This window comes from Boleophthalmus pectinirostris, unplaced genomic scaffold (genome assembly GCF_026225935.1).
Source record: "Boleophthalmus pectinirostris isolate CB_2022bp ecotype Guang Dong unplaced genomic scaffold, ASM2622593v1 HiC_scaffold_16, whole genome shotgun sequence".
In the NCBI taxonomy this organism is placed as follows: domain Eukaryota; kingdom Metazoa; phylum Chordata; class Actinopteri; order Gobiiformes; family Gobiidae; genus Boleophthalmus; species Boleophthalmus pectinirostris.
This window is the reverse complement of record NW_026571095.1, coordinates 16,451,755-16,470,801: the sequence shown is the minus strand read 5'-3', so window position 1 is coordinate 16,470,801 and position 19,047 is coordinate 16,451,755. Positions and strand designations below refer to the sequence as shown.

The 19,047-nt window shown below is 39.4% G+C and overlaps 2 protein-coding genes across 6 annotated transcripts; one reads left to right on the top strand and one right to left on the bottom strand.

The window, feature by feature from the left end:
* Nucleotides 1-259: 259 nt before the first annotated feature.
* kcnmb2 (potassium large conductance calcium-activated channel, subfamily M, beta member 2) lies at nt 260-6,069 on the bottom strand. Of its 2 annotated transcripts, XM_055152036.1 has the most exons (6): nt 5,771-6,069; nt 2,227-2,296; nt 1,832-1,954; nt 1,592-1,762; nt 1,312-1,507; nt 260-855 (listed from the first exon to the last, which is right to left on the bottom strand). In XM_055152036.1, exons 3-6 carry the CDS (start codon nt 1,897-1,899, stop codon nt 571-573), a joined length of 720 nt encoding a protein of 239 aa, XP_055008011.1. In that variant the 5' UTR covers nt 1,900-1,954; nt 2,227-2,296; nt 5,771-6,069; the 3' UTR covers nt 260-570. The 2 variants fall into 2 exon arrangements, with proteins under 2 accessions (XP_055008011.1, XP_020795034.1); XM_020939375.2 differs by lacking the exon at nt 5,771-6,069 and having other exon boundaries at nt 2,227-2,481.
* A 920-nt stretch (nt 6,070-6,989) lies between these two features.
* On the top strand, nt 6,990-17,388 carry tbl1xr1b (TBL1X/Y related 1b). Of its 4 annotated transcripts, none has more exons than XM_055151735.1 (16): nt 6,990-7,187; nt 8,494-8,554; nt 9,385-9,488; nt 9,583-9,728; nt 10,131-10,338; nt 10,492-10,624; nt 12,916-13,057; nt 13,311-13,374; nt 13,453-13,550; nt 13,779-13,839; nt 14,095-14,216; nt 14,372-14,446; nt 14,515-14,642; nt 14,730-14,895; nt 15,235-15,336; nt 15,535-17,388. In XM_055151735.1, exons 3-16 carry the CDS (start codon nt 9,431-9,433, stop codon nt 15,559-15,561), a joined length of 1,530 nt encoding a protein of 509 aa, XP_055007710.1. In that variant the 5' UTR covers nt 6,990-7,187; nt 8,494-8,554; nt 9,385-9,430; the 3' UTR covers nt 15,562-17,388. The 4 variants fall into 4 exon arrangements, with proteins under 4 accessions (XP_055007710.1, XP_020795104.1, XP_020795105.1 ...); XM_020939445.2 differs by lacking the exon at nt 6,990-7,187 and adding an exon at nt 7,366-7,553; XM_020939446.2 differs by lacking the exon at nt 6,990-7,187 and adding an exon at nt 7,366-7,557.
* Nucleotides 17,389-19,047: the final 1,659 nt, after the last annotated feature.

Below are 19,047 nucleotides of genomic sequence, written 5' to 3'. Positions count from 1 at the left end.
GCTTCCACTGAAGAACAATCGAGATAAACAAGTTCTTCTGAAGATGAGCAGTAGTATCTATGTACTCACAAGGTGAATCCGAACAAAACTTAATTTAAGCAAGGCAATTACGAAATTGCATATGTGTAATGTGTAAAATAATAATTATAAAATTATATAAATAAATAAATAAATAAATATATATATATATATATATACACATATATAAAAACAATAAAATCCACACCATCTCAGAAAAGGTTGCATTTTATTTTGGTCATTTCTTCATATAAAACAGTCATACAGAACAGTGCATCCAAGCTGTTGTTATTGCTACAACAGGCCAGAGCTAAAATATCACAATGATATTCTTGTAAACAAAGGCACGTAGGGCAACCTTCTGCAGTGTCTTGAATGTAAGTACACTTCCAACTCAGAACATTCAGTCCATTGTGTAAACATCCTCACTGTGCTGTGAGAGTCAGCTGTTCCACATGTCTCATTTGAAGTGGAAAGTTTACAAGAGTTCATGGCAAGGCCACCTATTTCAAAAGAATGTGTCACCAAAGTGTTTATAATCCTTTATGTACTTCACCTCTTGATCTTCCCAATCTCTTCACAGAGTCTGGAAAGGTACTGTGTGAGTTTGACCATCAGGATGATCAGAGCTCCTCCGGTGAGCATGCACGAGGGCCACAGCAGCGTGTGGAAAACTGCCTTGTGGTCGTACAGGCGCATTAGCAGCACAGCCTCCTGCTCCTCCTGTGGGTCATAGTAACAAGGGACCTGCTGGTTGACCTTGAGACGCTCTGAAATGTTCATAATCATGGAGTGCATGGCCAAACTATCCCTCTGGCACCGTGGTACGTAGAAGCACTGCAGATAGAGGAACACAACATATACATGTGTTATTGTTTTATTACACAATAATAATGCTTTGTACTGTGATCAATCATATTATTATATCAGTCCACACAGAGAAGGGCATTTTGTTGTGTAACTAATAAAATCATGGTACTTTTTTCATGATACATTTACTTTACATTTTAAACTATACATCTTGTAGAGAAACTAACATGCAAAGCCCCTGTGCATCTTATGGAAGAAATATGCACTGAACCAAAAGCCTACAGAAAACATCACAACTATCATCAAAATTGGCTCCCACCTGCTACCGATCTAATACTGTGATAAGATCACATCATTAGATCAGTAAACATGCAATTACAATTTGCATATATGCTGCCAGAAGAAACAAAGCACAGTCCATAAATACAATACTATTATTATACATTATGGTTAAGAGCAAAGGTAGATAAAACTCATGCTAACCTCAGAGCTAGCGTCCTGTGTTTCCTCATTGTGGGACAGGCGGCTGATGCGCCCGGTGCTGTTGATGCTGACGTACACCTGCAGGCAGGGGTACTTGGACACTCTCCAGCAGTCAGACCCACAGCTGTAGGAGCAGTTCATGTCTGCCGTCACTGTGGAGTTAAGCACCAAGCACACACCCTCCTCTGTCCACACACTATGACACACATGAAAATCTATTTTAAACCAAGATGCATCAAAGTTTTGATCACATTTTGGTCATTTAAATGAGTGAACGGACCTGTCTGCATAAGAACGTAATATAGTGATCCCCAAAACAAAATACATCATGACTGAAGACAAGATCATTCCTAAACCCAGGAGAATTGCCCGGTCCTCGCCAGGCTTCAGTGCGGTCACTGTGTTCTTCTTGTCCAATAAATCCACCTCTCGAAACTTTTGATAAATTGACCTGATGAGAACAACAGTGAAATACTGACTATAATAAAAACAATAAACTTCTTGTTGTTAGGATATTTACCTTCTTTCACTGCCCCCTCCTCCACCTCCTCCTCTTCCTGAGTTTTTTGCCCCTGCCACAAAGAACATCTTTCGAGATGATCCACGTCTTGCTGATCCAGAACGTAAAGATTGTTGGAAAGACCTGCAAAAATATTCAAACTAAGAACAAACTTAAAAATAAGAAGTCACTATGACACTTCATACCTTTGATGCATGATTGCAACCTATTATAATACAATTCCAGCAAAGCAAATTATAGAGTGGGTCAGTGGTTGCAGTATGACATTGTGAAGCAAAAAGACTGTTCACCAACACCAAGCAAACATGGCATTCTGCCCACAGTGACATGTTACAAAGAGTAAACAACAAGATTGATAGGCACAAATAAAAGGTGCTAATGCTGTTGAGGCATACCTGGTGTATAGTAGAAACAAGGCCTCTGTCAACACAAAGTGATTGTCCTGTCACCGTACAGCTTCAGCTCCTGTTTTACACAAAAACAAGTTATTTTCAATACATGGCAAGCTGCCATTGCCATTTAATTAGTACTATATATCCGCAAAATAGAAAATATTGTCCCCCAGCCTTTTAATTGCATCTCTTAGGCATAGGTTATCAAATGTACCTCCTGACTTAACCCCTCTTAGGGCTTGGCCTTGGTACCCTATATTTTTGTAACATGATACTCACAGAGGCATATCAAATATTGATTCACTTCAGTGCTTCCAAATGTGATTCAAGAGCCAGTTTTCCCTACACTGTATTTTCGTAAAAAATATTTAAAAGGGAAATCTACAAATGTATACAATGTTGACTATATCAACTCAAACTTGCTTATTATAATAAAAATCTGCATATGAATACCTACTAACAAAGCAATTTTGCCTGGCAGATTATAAAGTTTTGTGGGGGATAGCTGCGGCCTCACCCATGTCCCGGGACCAAATTATTATATTTTACTTTTGCCAGAAAGTTCTCTGGAAGTGAGTAATTTCCTACAGCTGTGTGACGCCCATGTGACACAAAAACACAGCACTTCCAGGGACACTGTAAAGCCCATAAAAAAAGAAGCATACATTAACATTCCGCACATTTTTGCATGCATACCAAAACAGCAAATCGCACTTACATAAATTTTAAACTGTCTGTCTCTAACTCCCCAACTTTTCGCCAGCGTCACTGCACACCATTGACCAGTGGTTCCCGAGTGTCCTGAGTTCCACGCATAACTGTATTGATTTCAGCTAAAGATGGACACTCAGATTTGGAGAATGGATGGCTAACTTCACACTTTAGCAGCAGCGTTGGAGTTTAAACTCCAAGGCTGTGTAGTGAGGTCAGGTTTACACAGCTAAGTGACTTCCTACCCAATAACTTTTAAGGCATGACTACTGACGCTACAACTAATGATATATGGAGCTCCAGCCTGTCTATCTGACCTTGTAAGTTCACATAACAGATGCTTAGACACAAACAACTTTAAATTTACTGCATAAGGATGTAGTAATTGAATGTAGATTTATTTTGTTTATATTTTTTGATACACATTATAAGCCATTTATGTACTTTTGTGTAACTCTTTACATTAATTTTAATTAACCTTATTTTCGGTTGACCATTCTGTTTTGAATTGTTATTTGTTATAGCTATGGTCCCAATTTTTAATTACCCACACACACACACACAAAAAAACTCAATAAAACATTTATGGTATATGTTATATGACTGGAAGATTTGTATTCTGCACTCTATTAATTTTAAGATGTTTTGATTTGTTGGTATTGTGATTTTAATGGCCGTGTTTCGAGAAGCAGGTTGAGGCCAAACTCGGACCTAACCTGGTCCAGAGCACGTTTTATTGATCTAATCCTGAGTTTAACCTGTGTCTGCTCCTGAAGGAGACTTTTGATCGGTCAGTCACAGAAGGACCAGCTGCACTTAGGCTTGACAAGAGTTGAATGATGTGACTTTTACTCAAATTACTTAAAAGTAGGATCTGTCATCACCGTCTGAGTGTATTAAGAAGTGTAAATCGTTAAATTCATGGATCATACTTTATTCAGTTTAAATCATGTACATTTTTAAAACCGGATTTATGCAGGATACATTTAAAAACTTAGATCATTTAATTTAAAATCTGATATCAGCTATTAAAATGATAATTTTAACTTTTTTTAAAAAACAGTTTAATGTTTTTATTTATTTTTAACCTAAGTAGGCTGCAACGAAATGATGGAGAAATTTTGAGTGATATTATTAGTATCTTCATACTAAAATAGGATAAATTGAATGTGCAATTAAATCTGTTTACTACTGCCATGGTGAATCCTCTTTTCTGGTATCCCTTGATAAAGTCTTATGTCTTTTGCTAAACTCAAGATTTACTATCTCTGAGTTTCCTAACTGCTTCAAACCTGCTTTGTGAAACAGAAAACTCTGAGTTGTCTGTCTCATTAACCCTGAGTTTACTCTTAAACCCTTACGTTAATTGATCTTTCTTTGTGAAACAGGGTCAATGTCTTTCTTATAAACTAGCTTGCCTTGCCACGTGTTACAGAAATTACAGTTCTTGCGTTTACTGAAGGCGCTCACAGCCAGTTCAGACCTTGTTTTCTTAGCATGCATCATCAGAGTTATAATACTCCCTACAATGGAAGCATAGGCAGACTGAACTGCACTCGACTGGAATGGACAATATCATTCTGTTTTGAGGGTTCATGTCCTGTACTGATGGTAAATCAACCTCTCCTTTAGAACGCCAGTGTCATACATCTTCTTTTCAGCTCTCCCTACTATAGTTTATTCTATAACCATGCTAGTTGGGTTCTCATTTGACTATTTTGATACAGCTGGACTTAAAGTCATTTTACAGAACTTTGTCCATATAATTTATTTAAATAAGATCCCCTATTTGGTTTTCAATGCACTGAAGTGAACTTTTTGATGTGGAACTGTATAGTACATCTGGCCAAACTTCACCGTTAAAGATGTCCTTACATTTCCAACTTCTACTTTTTCATCCAGGGCCCAAAAGCCAAAATGACTATATACAATTCTCAAATGAGTGGTATGAAACCACATGATTACGGAAGAGGATGTTTGTTTTTATTGCAGTGAAATGAAACTATGAAAGTATACCTGACGTCATATGGCTGTCTCTGGGGAATGGTTTTGATCCTATACATTTGCTTTAGTGTTTACTCTTGGCACCATGTTCCACAGCCCAGTGGCATTCAGAGCCCAGCCTGCTATCAGCGCTCTCTTTGATGAAAAATGTCTCGAGATGTATTTTTGCCTCGTCCTTCTAGTGATTATTGCTTTCATGTCAGGTGCTTGGAGTTCTCTCTGCCTTAAAATGCACTCTTTGACACACCATACATCACACAGGCTACTAGCATCAGCTTGCAACACATCTCAAGTTTAGTGTAAGATTTAGAATGTAGTTGCAAAAAAAAGTGCAAATTAAACCAAAATATGTATTAACTTCCATCAATTGTTTATTACGTTTTTGCATTGATTTTTAAACTCTATTTTATGAACACACAAAACACATGGCACATTAAAATCAAAGGCCAAAAACACGTTGATATTTAGCCTAACAAAATGCCGCACAACAATCCAAATGGACTGCAATGTTTTGCTAAAAGAAGCAGCAAACTGTTTCAAATCTTAAACATGTATGTTATCTGATTGTATTTTTAGAGTTATCATTTAGAGCAGTTGCCTGTAAAAATCAGTCTACACTGATTTTATGTATGTATGGATCTCAGAACTACAATATCCCATCTGTGTATAGGCTCCTAATAGATCCAAGGTAGACTCTAGCACATAGTTTTCCCTCTGACCACAGACACTTGAACATTGCACATCACAGATAATCTCTAGCATCTTTTAGAGTCGGTCTAATGTGTGCTGTGTTGAAATAACTGTACTGAGATACCCACTCACTCAGGCCTACCTCTTGTCCAGTAGGCTGTCATTATAATCCTTTCTGTGGGATTCAAACAGTTGTCAGCAGTGGCTATTCCGACAAGCTCCATTTGCTCGCCCAGCACTCAGATGGCTACCTCTTATTTAAACTCCAAGTGCCATTCCAGCCATACCTGTACCTACAAGTTATATGTCCCCTACACAATGAAGTCACGCTTAAAACCGAGACACAACGAGCCCTAACTGAGCTGCTAAATATAGCAGCAGATTGGGGTTGACTTCAGGGTGGCCATGTATCTATAGCCAAGTTCGTCAGGAGAAGGCAGGGGGACCACATAAATGTGAACATGAGATGGATACTGACTGTAGTCTGAATGGGCCACGTGGTAAAAGAGCGTTTTGCCACAGGAGGGCGCTGTGTTCTCAGAAAATTATTCCCTGCTCATCTTATTTCCAAGTGGGGTATGATCATAGACTGTATGATTCACCATAGAAAAGCTTTTAGTAATTTGTACAGCCATTAATGGTAATTTGGGCAAATCAAATGTAGCCTAGATTTAGCCCAGTTCATGCAAAAACAATTGCATGAACTGTGCAATCACATTGGATGTCAATAGCTAAAATGTATTATCTCCTGTCGAAAATAAATCAGACACAAAACCTGGGTTTGACTTATAGTTCACAAGTATAAGTCAAATTCTAAAGTCAAGTCACCAGTCACAATTTTGAGAAACCTTGGCTAATGTCAAGGCCAAAAATCTAATTTAATAAGGGCAATTCATAGAACTATAATAAAATCTTATTATAGGTCTATGGGCCAATTAAATTGTAGCTGACACATAAGATTAATCTAGATCTAATTTGAAATAATAGATATTTACTGTTGCATAACATTTATTAATTATCTAAAGACCGTATGCATGCTGTAATAACTACACAACAACTGCGGATAGATGAACCGGAGTATACAAGGAAGGTGGTCATCTCTGATTTTCTATTCTTTTATTTTTTCACAGCATAATGACTCTACACAGTTAACTCTGAGAGATGTAAAAATGTTTGTAAATTAGTTATGCAGAATTAATCAAATGTATAAATCAGAGCGAAATGATGATGTAAGGCTGTTGTTGATTTTCCCAGTCTGAATGACTGGGCAATAGCGGAGGGGGAGGTGTCGTTAATCCACAGCGAGTAAAGACCCACCACGCCAAAATGAGCTGAGGGGGATGGGAGAAGGACTCAGTTTGTTATGACTGCTGTTGAGGGGGTGGCGCTCTCCGCAACCACTGACTTCTATATACAGTGTATGTCCGCAACCAACTTTTAACGCCATTTGTTTAGCTAGGAGGAATTTATCGTGCTTCAGTGTAGTAAACCCTCCAGAGACACATTTTAGGAACAGCAGAGAACACTACTTTTCCATCGTCGTCCTTCGGCGCGTAAAGGTTAGTATGATTATCATTAATATAGTATAATACAACATTAAAACAGTGTATACATAACATATGGATTACATTTACGTTGTAATGCTATATGCTTGATCTCACCAGAAACCCTACATTCATATAATACTAAAAAGAACCGCTGAAATAACAAGTAGTTTCAGGCAGCTAATTTTGCCATGACAGGTCACTATGCTGTGGCGAGTGTCTCTGTAGCCGCTGCTGGCCCTTACCGCCTGCTTTAGCATTCATTTTATACCTTATATTACTGCATGTATTTGCAAAAGGTGACACAATTTAACCTTAAACTAGTATGGTTTTATTGTAGCTTCCAGAGTAACGGACAAGGCTTTAAAATCATTGACTAAAGTAGGTATGTAGCAAACATAGCAGCTCTGTCATTAGCTTAGCATGCTATGGTTAGCTGCTAATGTTAGCAGGTTTAATTTGATACTAATCGATTGTTTTATACCACGCGCTTGCTCCTAGATATAAATACGTGTTATTCCGAGAAAACTGCATTACAGTTAGTGCCCAAAGTTGGACGTTGCCGCGTTTGAAGCATAAACTTTCATCTTTAAAATTTAAATTGTTACAGGACCATGCCAAACTAGCGTGAGTGGTGAAGGGTACGGTCACAGCAGAGCAGCCAATGGACTAACGCCTATCAGATAGTGTCCTGTAATACCAACTAGTGGTTTAATATCGATCTAAGTATAATTAACTGCACTATACTGTTTTTGCCCCTATGTTAATCTTAAGCTTGTTCTTTGCGGAATCCCCTGACCAGATTAAGCCTGATATTTAATTTTTTCTCTGTCCTTTGGTGACAGGTGTCATGTGAATCTCCCTCTCAACAACATAAACCTCACTGATGTTTTTTTTTTTTTTTTCCACTGACTGTATACTTCTATCGAGGTGTACTTTGTTTACAATTTATTCGAGCGTCCCAACTTTTCTAAATATATATCAGTTCGTGATGTGATTCTGTTGAATCTAAAAGATGCGATACTAACTCTTATTTACTTGTTATGCCTCAGCTGCAGATTTTTTGAGTCTTTTCACTTGCTATTTTAATTTTAAGAATTGCCAATTTAATTCCCAGAAAAATACTACACTAACTTAGACCGAAATGTCAACTTAATGGACCTAGCTTTATACTGCAAATGGACACACAGTTATTGTATTGTCCAGTAAAATTTTGGAAAGTCACATATCATATCCTGATGAAACATTTCTTAATTTTTTTAATTCAAATTCCGATGTTTTATCAACTGTTTACCCATTTTGTTCTTTTGTTTCTCTTCAGGGCCCAACATTTCTCACTGAAGACATCCTTGCTATGGCAGGGATTTGAAAACCTCTCATGGGTAATATTGTCTCTAATATTGTCTCTTAAATCTATAAATCTACAAAAACGAATATATAATAAATCAAAGATAATTGTATAGTAATGTGCATTAACATTTTGTATAGCATAGAGTATATTATAAAAGCAGCATGTAATGACAGAATCAGATCACTGTGCTCTGTCTGCATCTTGTAAGTATTAAGATCACAGACACAGACAAATAAGTAGAACTGACTGAGCATTGGCATTCTCTAAAAAGCTGTTCTCAAGATGTGTATGTCAAGTTGGATGGAATTGGACAGACTTTTAGCAATAAATTGTTACTAATTTCTACCTTTTTACTGACTAATTTGATTTCTTCAGCCTCACGCAAACACCTTTTCATTGTCTAATTGAGAACATTAATTGGCGTTGATAACAATTTTGAGTGGCAAAATCTGTTAGATCAAATTTAATATTCTTTATTTGTGTGGTTTATTGTGTTCACACAAATGTACTTTTTTCATTCTCTTAGTTTATTTAATATAGTGTCATATAAAAAAAAATAATAATTTAAATCATCTCACAGCCTCCACTTTGGCAACCCCTAGTAGATGCACTGGGTAGTCTTAGTCGGTCAAGAATATCTGTTGTCGACCACAGCCCTAGTTTTTACCGCTGCTCCAGTTTCCATGTGTGTGGCACTTGGTGTTTGCTGTGACTCATGGTGTAACCTCATCCTGTGAGCATACACCTGGCTCCATGCCCTCCATGTTGTGACACTTTTACTGTCTATTTGTGTTACTACAGAATGTTAATGCAGTGAGATGAGATTTAGTCACACAGTTCTCACTCTATGTTTGCTTATAGGCCCCTCTCCTGTGTTGAGCCAATGGTTTGATCACTGGGACCCAAAATGAGCATAAGCAGCGATGAGGTTAACTTCCTGGTTTACAGATATCTGCAAGAGTCAGGTGCGCCAGCAGCCTAATATTTCTCCTTTTAAAACATTGTAGGATTTGTGTTCTAACATTGTTTTTTTTATTTTTTATTTTGTTATTCCTCAAGGCTTCTCCCACTCTGCATTTACCTTTGGCATAGAGAGCCACATCAGCCAGTCCAACATCAATGGAGCCCTGGTGCCCCCTGCTGCCCTTATATCTATCATCCAGAAGGGTCTGCAGTATGTGGAGGCTGAAGTCAGCATCAATGAGGTGATGCTCAAACCCCAAATGTACTTTATGCATTTAGCATTATGTGTGTTTTTTATATGGGGAGTTTTTAACTGCTGTGATACTTAACATTGTACAGAGGCGTGACAGTGTATGACACCATTTAGTTACAACGTTCTGTGGTGCTAAGTATGTACTTGGATCAGTATTTAAGAATCTGAAAAATAGAGAGATATACATGGTCTGAATAATAATTATTCTCTCTGATAGAGCATACACTAGACTCATGTTCACTGATTGTGCTGATCTGTTTATGCTTCTTAAAAATAATGGCCAGTAAATTATGAGAGCTCCTTGGCCACCACATTGCATTGCATATCTGCTGATACTAACTCCCAGGCTTTACTGCAGCATGTTTCTCATAGCTCTTTTAATTTGTTTCAGGATGGGACATTGTTTGATGGGAGGCCCATTGAGTCCTTGTCTCTGATCGATGCTGTGATGCCAGATGTGGTCCAAACCAGACAGCAGGCATACAGGGACAAGATGGCGGCGCAGCAGCAGGCAGCAGCTGGCAGTGGGACCCAGGGAAGCACCAAGAATGGAGAGGGCACTGCAAATGGTGAAGAAAATGGATCGCACACTTTAGCCAGTAAGCTAGCCCATGCCCCTCCTACCCTACACAGGCCATCTTCAGATGCCTTAGATCACATATACCAAAACTACAATTGTTCTTGGCTACCTGAAAAGGCCTCAAGCTTTATTTTTGTTGAAACATAGAATAACATGATATTTCTTTCCACAGATCACCATTCAGAGGTGATGGAGGTGGACAGGGATGTGGAGATTCCCCAGAGTAAAGCCATGGTCCTGAGAGGCCATGAATCTGAAGTGTTCATCTGTGCCTGGAACCCAGTCAATGACCTGCTTGCATCAGGGTCAGTTAACTTTTTACAGCTTAATTTCTACTGTAAGAAAACAGGCTCTTTCCAAACCTTTCTTTCTGTAATTATATTCATAAACCTGTCCCTGTGTCCCACATCTGCTTAATACATTGGCAGTACATGATAACTGACTAAGTGAATAGGGTAAATATAAATGTAGTATACAGTCACCTTTTTGTGGTCTCGCTGTTTCGTGGATTTTTTTTGTGCAATTTTGCATGCTTTTTTTTTTTTAAGCAGTGTATGAACGCGTATTGCGTATTACGGGTGGGTAGTAATTACACACGGGTTTGTCAGGACTAGGGGTGGGCGATATATCGATATTTTAAATATATTGAGTTTTTAAACTCGATATGATTTCGCCGCTTCGCTTGTTTGTCTTCTCTCTCGTCGCCTCCGCCTCCCTGATTTTGTTCGCTCGTGTCTCCTTCACTCTTCACTATCGCCATGAACGCCGAAAGTTGGTGTCAGTGAAAAGCTTCAAGCACCACGAACCTTTTCCACCATTTACAGACAAAACGATCAACAGCACATCCTCATATTCCACCGAGTCGCGTCCTTTAGCCCGAAAGAAGCTAAACGAGGTGAGCTGCGTGAGAAGTGCGCTGTTTATGCAAATGAGCCATGCGCTTAAGTTTCGTTTCTGTAAAATGTAAACACACGTGCGCAGAACTGCATTAAACACATTATTATCGCAAACGGGCTGATGTGGCTCTAGAGTCGTTATGCTTTATATATTGTAAAGTTTAGCAATGTAAAATTTATTTATGCAGAATATTTTTAATTAATAATCTGCTGCAGTGTCACTTGTACAATAGTGTTTGGAAACGTTGGGTTTGGTCTGCAGTGGATTGTGGGAAATCTCAGAGCTCCTTACTGCTGGATAATAACATGGATCTATTGAAATAAGGAACATCCTGAGCTTCTTCTGCTAAATGAGCTCATGGTTATGATTCTGGTTTGGATAACAGTTAATGCAAAGATGAGCTTGTGTTGAGTTGGTTTATTTATGAATGAAAAGAAGGAAATATGTATTATTTCTTTTATTTTACAGTTAAATTATTATTTATGTAATTAGGGTTTTTTGTAGTCTTAAATGTTCCTATATGAACTGCCGACCTCTTACACTTCAATAAAAAAAAGGACCTTGTGGAATTTGGCAGATTTGTTTTTGCAGTTTTCAGTTTTAGGGGGTTATTTTTTCTTGAACATATATCGAGATATATATCGTATATCGAGATATAGCAAAAATATATCGAGATATATTTTTTGATCCATATCGCCCAGCCCTAGTCAGGACTAAACCAGGTCCAAACCAGTACTAATCTTGGACTTATAAGAGAGAATGCCGAGCAGTTTTTCCTCAAAGCGTGATGGGCCAATTGCCGCATTACCTCTGTGAGGTGCGGAGCTCTGTGCGGGTGCTTTCTCCTGCAGTCACCTCCAAGCCCGTCCCAACAGTGAGTCCTGTTTCATTTCTGGTTTAGTCCTGGTTTAGGCTACTCCTGTTTTAGTCCTAGTTCAGTCCTGGTTTAGTCCTCCACTTCAGTCCTGCAATCAGTCCTAGGTTAGTCCTGGGTTAGGCGACTCCTGTTTTAGTCCTAGTTCAGTCCTGGTTTAGTCCTCCACTTCAGTCCTGCAATCAGTCCTAGGTTAGTCCTGGTTTAGTCCTGGTTTAGTCCTGGTTTAGTCTTGGTTCAGTCCGTGGCGTAGGCAGTGCAAAAGTTTGATATAATCTCGGGTTAACGCGTGGGTGCGGCGCTGTACTGCACGGTTGCGGCGCTGTACTGCGCGGGTGCAGGTCTCCAAAAATTGACCCGTGCAGGACTCTGTGCTGTAGGGCTCCATTATGGAATAAATAAATCTTCAGTTTGTTACATAAAGGAGGAAAGTAACAAAAGGACGACAGCAGCAATAAGTTTAAAGAAGGAAAAAATTTGCCCCTGTCCTATCTCAGAAAAGTGTATAAAGTGTGTGGTGAGGGGTTTTACAGCATTAAAACAGATATAATAATTGTAAAATATAAAGTTGACTACTTCGCGGATTTCACCTATCGCGGGTTATTTTTGGAACGTAACACCCGCGATAAACGAGGGACCACTGTATAGTTAAAATGTTCAGTCTGACTGCAAATTGTCAATCCAGTAAGGCATTATTGCACTAGATGGGAAGTTGGTGGATGAAATACTTTTACATTTGATATGCCTTTTTGACTAAGTGATAGTGATTGTATACATACTTTTGCCTGGATCCGCAGTAAAGATTGTAAATGATGTTGTTAACAGGTCTGGGGACTCGACAGCTCGGATCTGGAACTTGAGTGAGAACAGCTCAGGCGGGTCCACTCAGCTGGTTCTGAGGCACTGCATTCGGGAAGGAGGCCAGGACGTACCCAGCAACAAAGACGTCACCTCACTCGACTGGAATGTGAGTGCGCACGGCTTTGAATCTGTTCCACTGCCAAGTTTTCTTTAATAGAAGCAGCTCTGTTGAAATGTACTCTGTTTTGAGAAAGTATGTTTTGTCATTCAGTCATTTACATATTATTTACTGTAGTATGTCAATTTGTTTTAGTTTAACTAGCTTTAGTTTAACTAGCTTTGCTCCATAAAGCTACCTTCTATGGTCCAACTTCATCAGTGACACTTGCAATAAGGAATTTGTTTTGTCATCATTTCAGAGTGAAGGCACACTACTTGCCACAGGTTCATATGATGGTTTTGCAAGAATATGGACAAAAGACGGTACTTTCAGCTTCACTGTTAGAAGTTTATCACCATCATATCAAAACTGATTTCTTTATACCATTTCTTCCTTCCTAGGTAACCTTGCAAGTACTTTAGGGCAGCACAAAGGGCCTATATTTGCACTCAAGTGGAATAAGAAAGGAAACTTTATTCTAAGTGCTGGTGTAGACAAGGTAAGAAATGTGTTGTTTTTGTAGAATACGCTAAATGGCCTATGGATTTGTTAATACTCAAAGAACATACAATTTGCACAATTCTCTGATGCCATCTAGTGCACATACACCAAAGTACAAGTCTATATATCCATATATTGAACTTTTAGTTGAGTTGGCAAATTATTTTCTGCAAATCAAAAACTATTGTATTAATACTATTGGTTCCTCTCCTATTTTTTGTAACAGACAACAATTATCTGGGATGCTCACACAGGAGAGGCAAAGCAGCAGTTTCCTTTCCACTCAGGTGAGATAGTTTAGCTGCTTTAGTGTGGAGTCTGTCACTGTGTCCTCCTGATTTATTATTTCATGGTTTCATATTATGCATTACTCAGGCATTTGGACTTCTTGGCTTTGGCTTTTCAGCTTGTTTAACCTAATACATTTTTATATACAAACCTTATTTCCAAATTGAAAGACACTTAATGTAGGCAGCACATTTTTGTGATCACGAAGTCTAAATTTTTCACTAAGTTGAACCATTTTCTTTCTTCTCCCTCAGCTCCTGCCCTGGACGTAGACTGGCAAAGCAACAACACGTTTGCATCATGCAGCACAGACATGTGCATACATGTTTGTAAACTGGGCCAGGACAGGCCCGTCAAGACCTTCCAGGGACACACTGTAAGAACCTACTGATGAGTGAAGATCCACTCATCTGACAGATGTGCTAACAGCCAACATTTATATATATTTATATCACTGTTTCTGTGCTAAAATATACTGCAAAGCATGTGCTTTAACTATCAATATATTGACTGTTCGTTTCATCTACCTAGAATGAGGTGAATGCCATAAAATGGGATCCCACTGGCAGTTTGCTGGCATCTTGTTCTGATGACATGACACTGAAGGTGAGACCAGTATTATGTCTCATTTTATAAACCTGTTATATTATGTCCTCATGACTCTTGTATATTAGATCTGGAGTATGAAACAGGACACATGTGTTCATGACCTCCAAGCTCACAGTAAAGAAATCTATACAATCAAGTGGAGCCCCACAGGCCCTGGGACCAACAACCCTAGTGCCAACCTCATGCTGGCCAGGTGGGTGGTGTTTAGTGTTGTAATGTCAGCCCACAGATGACAGTGGTGAGTGGTGAGTATGTCTAACCCTTGCGTGTGCTTTGCCAGTGCGTCCTTTGACTCCACCGTTCGTCTGTGGGACGTAGAGAGGGGCGTGTGCATCCACACTCTGACCCGGCACCAGGAGCCTGTCTACAGCGTGGCCTTCAGCCCTGATGGACGCCACCTGGCCAGCGGCTCCTTTGACAAGTGTGTCCACATCTGGAACACGCAGGTCAGAACTGTTCCAATCATTTGCGTTACCGCCTCTTGTGTGAACTCAGTGATGGGGGCCAAGCAAAACGTCCAGTCTGCCTCAAGTTATTTTCTCAGTTTAAATATAATAAAATTAAAGGATTTGCATTACAGTAGATATGAATCGAGTAGATATATGAACTATGTTTAGATTTTTTAAAATAATATAAATATGTACGGTATATATTTCTAAAATACATTTTAGCATAACAAACTAAAAATAACAAAACAAAAAAGTCAGGACCCAAAAATCAAAGACTTAAACAGCTGTACTGTGTGAAATTTTAATATGTTTTCATGTGCTTGTTGATTGCTGTAGACGGGAGCATTGGTCCACAGCTATCGTGGAACCGGGGGCATCTTTGAGGTTTGCTGGAACGCCACAGGAGACAAAGTAGGGGCCAGCGCGTCGGATGGATCTGTAAGTTTATCATCTGCTGTTAAAACTACTATTTGGACAGACATTTTTACTTTTGTTGTTTATTTATGTAACAACACCCAAGCAGACTGTTTATATGCCAAAGTCTACATCTTGCTGGGTTATCATTAAGTTTATGACATTCGGTGTTCAATCAAATAATGGAGAATCAAGGTCATGACATGCTCTTTATCTTTGCAGGTTTGTGTATTAGACCTGAGAAAATGACGAAGGTCTGGGGAACCATGGACCGACTACGAATGTGTACATAGCCAAACCAACTGACTGCGCTGCCTGTACGTCACACTGCTGTAGTCCTATCTGAGGCCATGGTCTGGTTTTAAAGCCAAATGGAAGCTCCCCCCCACATACACTAAGGACTGAACTGCACCCGTTCACATAGATCAGACAAACAAGAGAAAGGTGTGTATGGACTCATTGAAACAAACTCCAAAAAACCAAATCACACTTGGATCTTTCATAAAACTTGAATGACTTTTTTTTAGTTAATGTGTGCATATTACATAAATCAACACTGTCCTGTAAACATTGTTTTGTAGAATTTGGATTTTACGCAACTTTTGTCATCTGGTGTTGGAGAGAAGTACTTAAGCTCAAAGAAATGTATTGTAGAGCTCTCAGAATGAAGTTTGTCAGATGTAATATTCAGGTGGTCCCTCTGTAGTAGACAATATGGAGTTAATGGTAAAGTGTCCTATGCGCAACATGTATCCTCAAGCGTCAGAAATGGTGTTGGACATCAGGTTCTGTGAGTAAACTCAGTGGTGATGGGGGCCTCAGGGTAGAGGCTGTGCGGTCACAAGCGCTGTCCTGAACTGATGCAAAGTGAACAGGTCCCGGATACAAGGCCGTCACAGCATCTGAGCAACCTCATGTTGTCATCAGTGTGCTTATTTCCTCAATAGCTGAATGATAATCAGACTGAGCTGCTCCATTGTGTCCTGTTCTCAGGCTTGGTCATTAAACATCAGACAGGTTGCTTTCTTACATGTTGCGGTGTGGATGGCTTAAGCTTATTTTGTTTTTGTTAAGTCCACAGCTTTCACGCTTGGCGTGGCACTGCTGCTCCTGCTTTGGTTGGCCGTGCTAGTCAGGTGGCTGCAGTCCCTCGTGCTCTCTGCAAAAGGCTCGGGTCAGGCCTATGCACAGACAGCACTGCTTTTGTGTATAGTTTTTGGACTTGCTGTTTTTAAAGCAGGTCAGTGCTGTTTGTCTGACAGGGTGAAACTGACCTGCCGCGTGTGACTTGATGTAACATGGTTATCTACATACTAATGATATATATGCTAGCACAGCAACCTATTCTGTACTCCACTCGTGTGGTTTAAGGACGGCTGGAAAAACAAAAGGCTTGTTCTTTTGCATCACCTGAAGTTGCAATGAGGGAGTGGCTTTTAGTTATAAAATACCATTGTACAGTCATAGCCAGAATGAGGCTTCTTTTTGCACTTTAGACCAAAATGGAGAAACAGGGAGAAGTGTTAATAAGCCATCACACATTTAATCCTCTCTGTGCTTCAGTCTCCTACAGCAGCTTCATGTCCCTGCATCCCGCTCAATCTAAGATTCTGTTCTGAATGTCACTCCTGTTAAACATTTTATTTACAACATTCATAGTTCTTCTCTAATGCAGCAATTGGACTGTACTACAAAGACACTATTACAAATGATGTCTATGACAGTCGAATGGTATTTTATAATACATTGTTTTTAGATAAAAAAAAAAAAAAAGCTTTTTACACTTTATTCAAGTGTTTTTTGCTGTCTTTATGTTTCAACTGAAAGTACTAATGTTAAATATATCTTTGCTACGCCAGAGAGCCCTTCAAGGTTTTGTATTTCTCCAAACTTTTGTAATTCCACTTTATTTGTAGCTATCAATTCAAACTATCAAAAATAAAATGTGATGTATGATAACATGTAAATATCAATTTGGAACCTTTTGTGTTGTCTTCGCCCTCATCTTTGTTGTACACAGCTGCAGTGTGCAGCTTTCTGATCTCAAGATCTAGAATAAAAATTATTTTGATAAGATCAATGGATTGCTTTATAAGTTACTGCCTACTGCTCTACGTTCAAAGGGCATTACTAAATGTGTAGATTTTGGTTCCTGACACTGCTCAAGGAGAAACACCAGCTTTTTTAGTCAATGTAAATGTGTATTTATAGCTGCAGAGATATACAAGCTACAGTATGCAGAGGGCAGGCTTCCTGCTTTGACTGACTCTTGTATAGACTTCAGCTGTAGTGGTAGGCCAGCCCCATTCACCCTGAGGGAGGGGACAGAGGCATCAAGGCGACCAGCACATTTACTACCAACTTTAAGAGCCGCTCTATCAGAGCGCCACACAAGTGATCACTGGGCAGAAGAGCTGAGAGCGCTGAGGGCAAGGAGAGCTGGTGTGGTTCAGGATCTGCTTTTTAATGGTAAGTGTTTTACGGTGTGTCCATTACCACTCCCCCTGTTTGTGTTACAAATCTATTTATACAAAGCGTGACTTTCGAAGTATGCCTGAGGGAGGGGGTCAGAGGACAAGGAAAGGTTCAACACAGAGATATGGTGTAGCGCTGGGGATAGACTCATGATGATCATTATAGAATCTGGTATAGCAAATAGTACAAGCCATGTTTAACAGTTGATGGAAGACTGACACCTGCAGAGTGCATCCTCTCTACACTTTTTTTTTCTAATTTGTATTATTACCCAAATGACTGTCCACTTATTTGTGTGTAACCTGGACAGATTCATCAAATATGCACCTTGGTTTTGTCTAGTTTCCCAGCACCATCATGTGTTCCCACATGACAGCTTCAACACTATACACTTAAATCATGTGTTGCAGCGTGAGGCAAGAATCAATTTGTGTGCATCTACTCAGACATGACCAAGCAGTCCCACAGGAGGGTTGGTAGGGTATTACATGATGATTACATAGTTTGTCTGTCATGGTCTGCTGGTAGAAAAGGTTTAATTTGAAATCAAGATGTTTCAGCTGCTAGTGTCATAGTCCCCTGTGTATGATAGTTACCAAATGTGCTTCAGCTGATCATCTTGTGTAAAGTTTTACACATGACGTGTGTCAGGGTGGGTGTCATGAAGGAGGCTGGTGTGAATCAGAAGGAGAAAATAAGCAGTCATTGATCTCATTAGGCACAGTCCACCCTAGAAGCTGTGGAAAAAGCTCCCAGACTGCAGTGGGGCATCCCAAGCTGTGGGCCCATTCTGATCCCCTCATGGTGAATTCAGGCCCGGGCGGAAGCACACTATTCTCATGCTGCATTCTTTTACCTCACTGATCTGATGTGGGCCATTGTGCCCCCAGGCTTTCTACGCCTCTCAGCGGTTTTTAGGGGTCTGTCACTTAAACCCCTCCATTATGGACCATGCAGGCCACATTTGCTGTGCTGGCTTTTGCATTCAGTCCTGTTAACAAGCCCCAATTACTCAAATTTCGGCTTCCTCCATGTCACAGAAAAAAATAATAGTTTGAGTTTATTATATGTCAGGACATACAGCATATTTGTCTTTTGTGTGTGTGCAAATGCAAGTGATTCTATGGCCAAATTTGCAGTTTAGTGTACCACACATTCTTCCTCTCACATTTTGATGCATACTAAAAAATAAATGGTGAATAAAGATGTCACATATTCATAAAAAAGGATATATTTAAATGCAATAAATAACATTTGTCA

What these genes read in the sequence shown, in the direction of transcription:
- kcnmb2 (XM_055152036.1), bottom strand. Translation starts at nt 1,899, where the DNA reads ATGTTCTTTGTGGCAGGGGCAAAAAACTCAGGAAGAGGAGGAGGTGGA. An exon ending in GGAGGGGGCAGTGAAAGAAG is followed by an intron (nt 1,763 to 1,831) that starts GTAAATATCCTA and finishes TGTTCTCATCAG; the next exon opens with GTCAATTTATCAAAAGTTTC. An exon ending in TTACGTTCTTATGCAGACAG is followed by an intron (nt 1,508 to 1,591) that starts GTCCGTTCACTC and finishes TGTGTGTCATAG; the next exon opens with TGTGTGGACAGAGGAGGGTG.
- tbl1xr1b (XM_055151735.1), top strand. Translation starts at nt 9,431, where the DNA reads ATGAGCATAAGCAGCGATGAGGTTAACTTCCTGGTTTACAGATATCTG. An exon ending in CAGATATCTGCAAGAGTCAG is followed by an intron (nt 9,489 to 9,582) that starts GTGCGCCAGCAG and finishes TTATTCCTCAAG; the next exon opens with GCTTCTCCCACTCTGCATTT. An exon ending in TAAGTGCTGGTGTAGACAAG is followed by an intron (nt 13,551 to 13,778) that starts GTAAGAAATGTG and finishes TTTTTGTAACAG; the next exon opens with ACAACAATTATCTGGGATGC.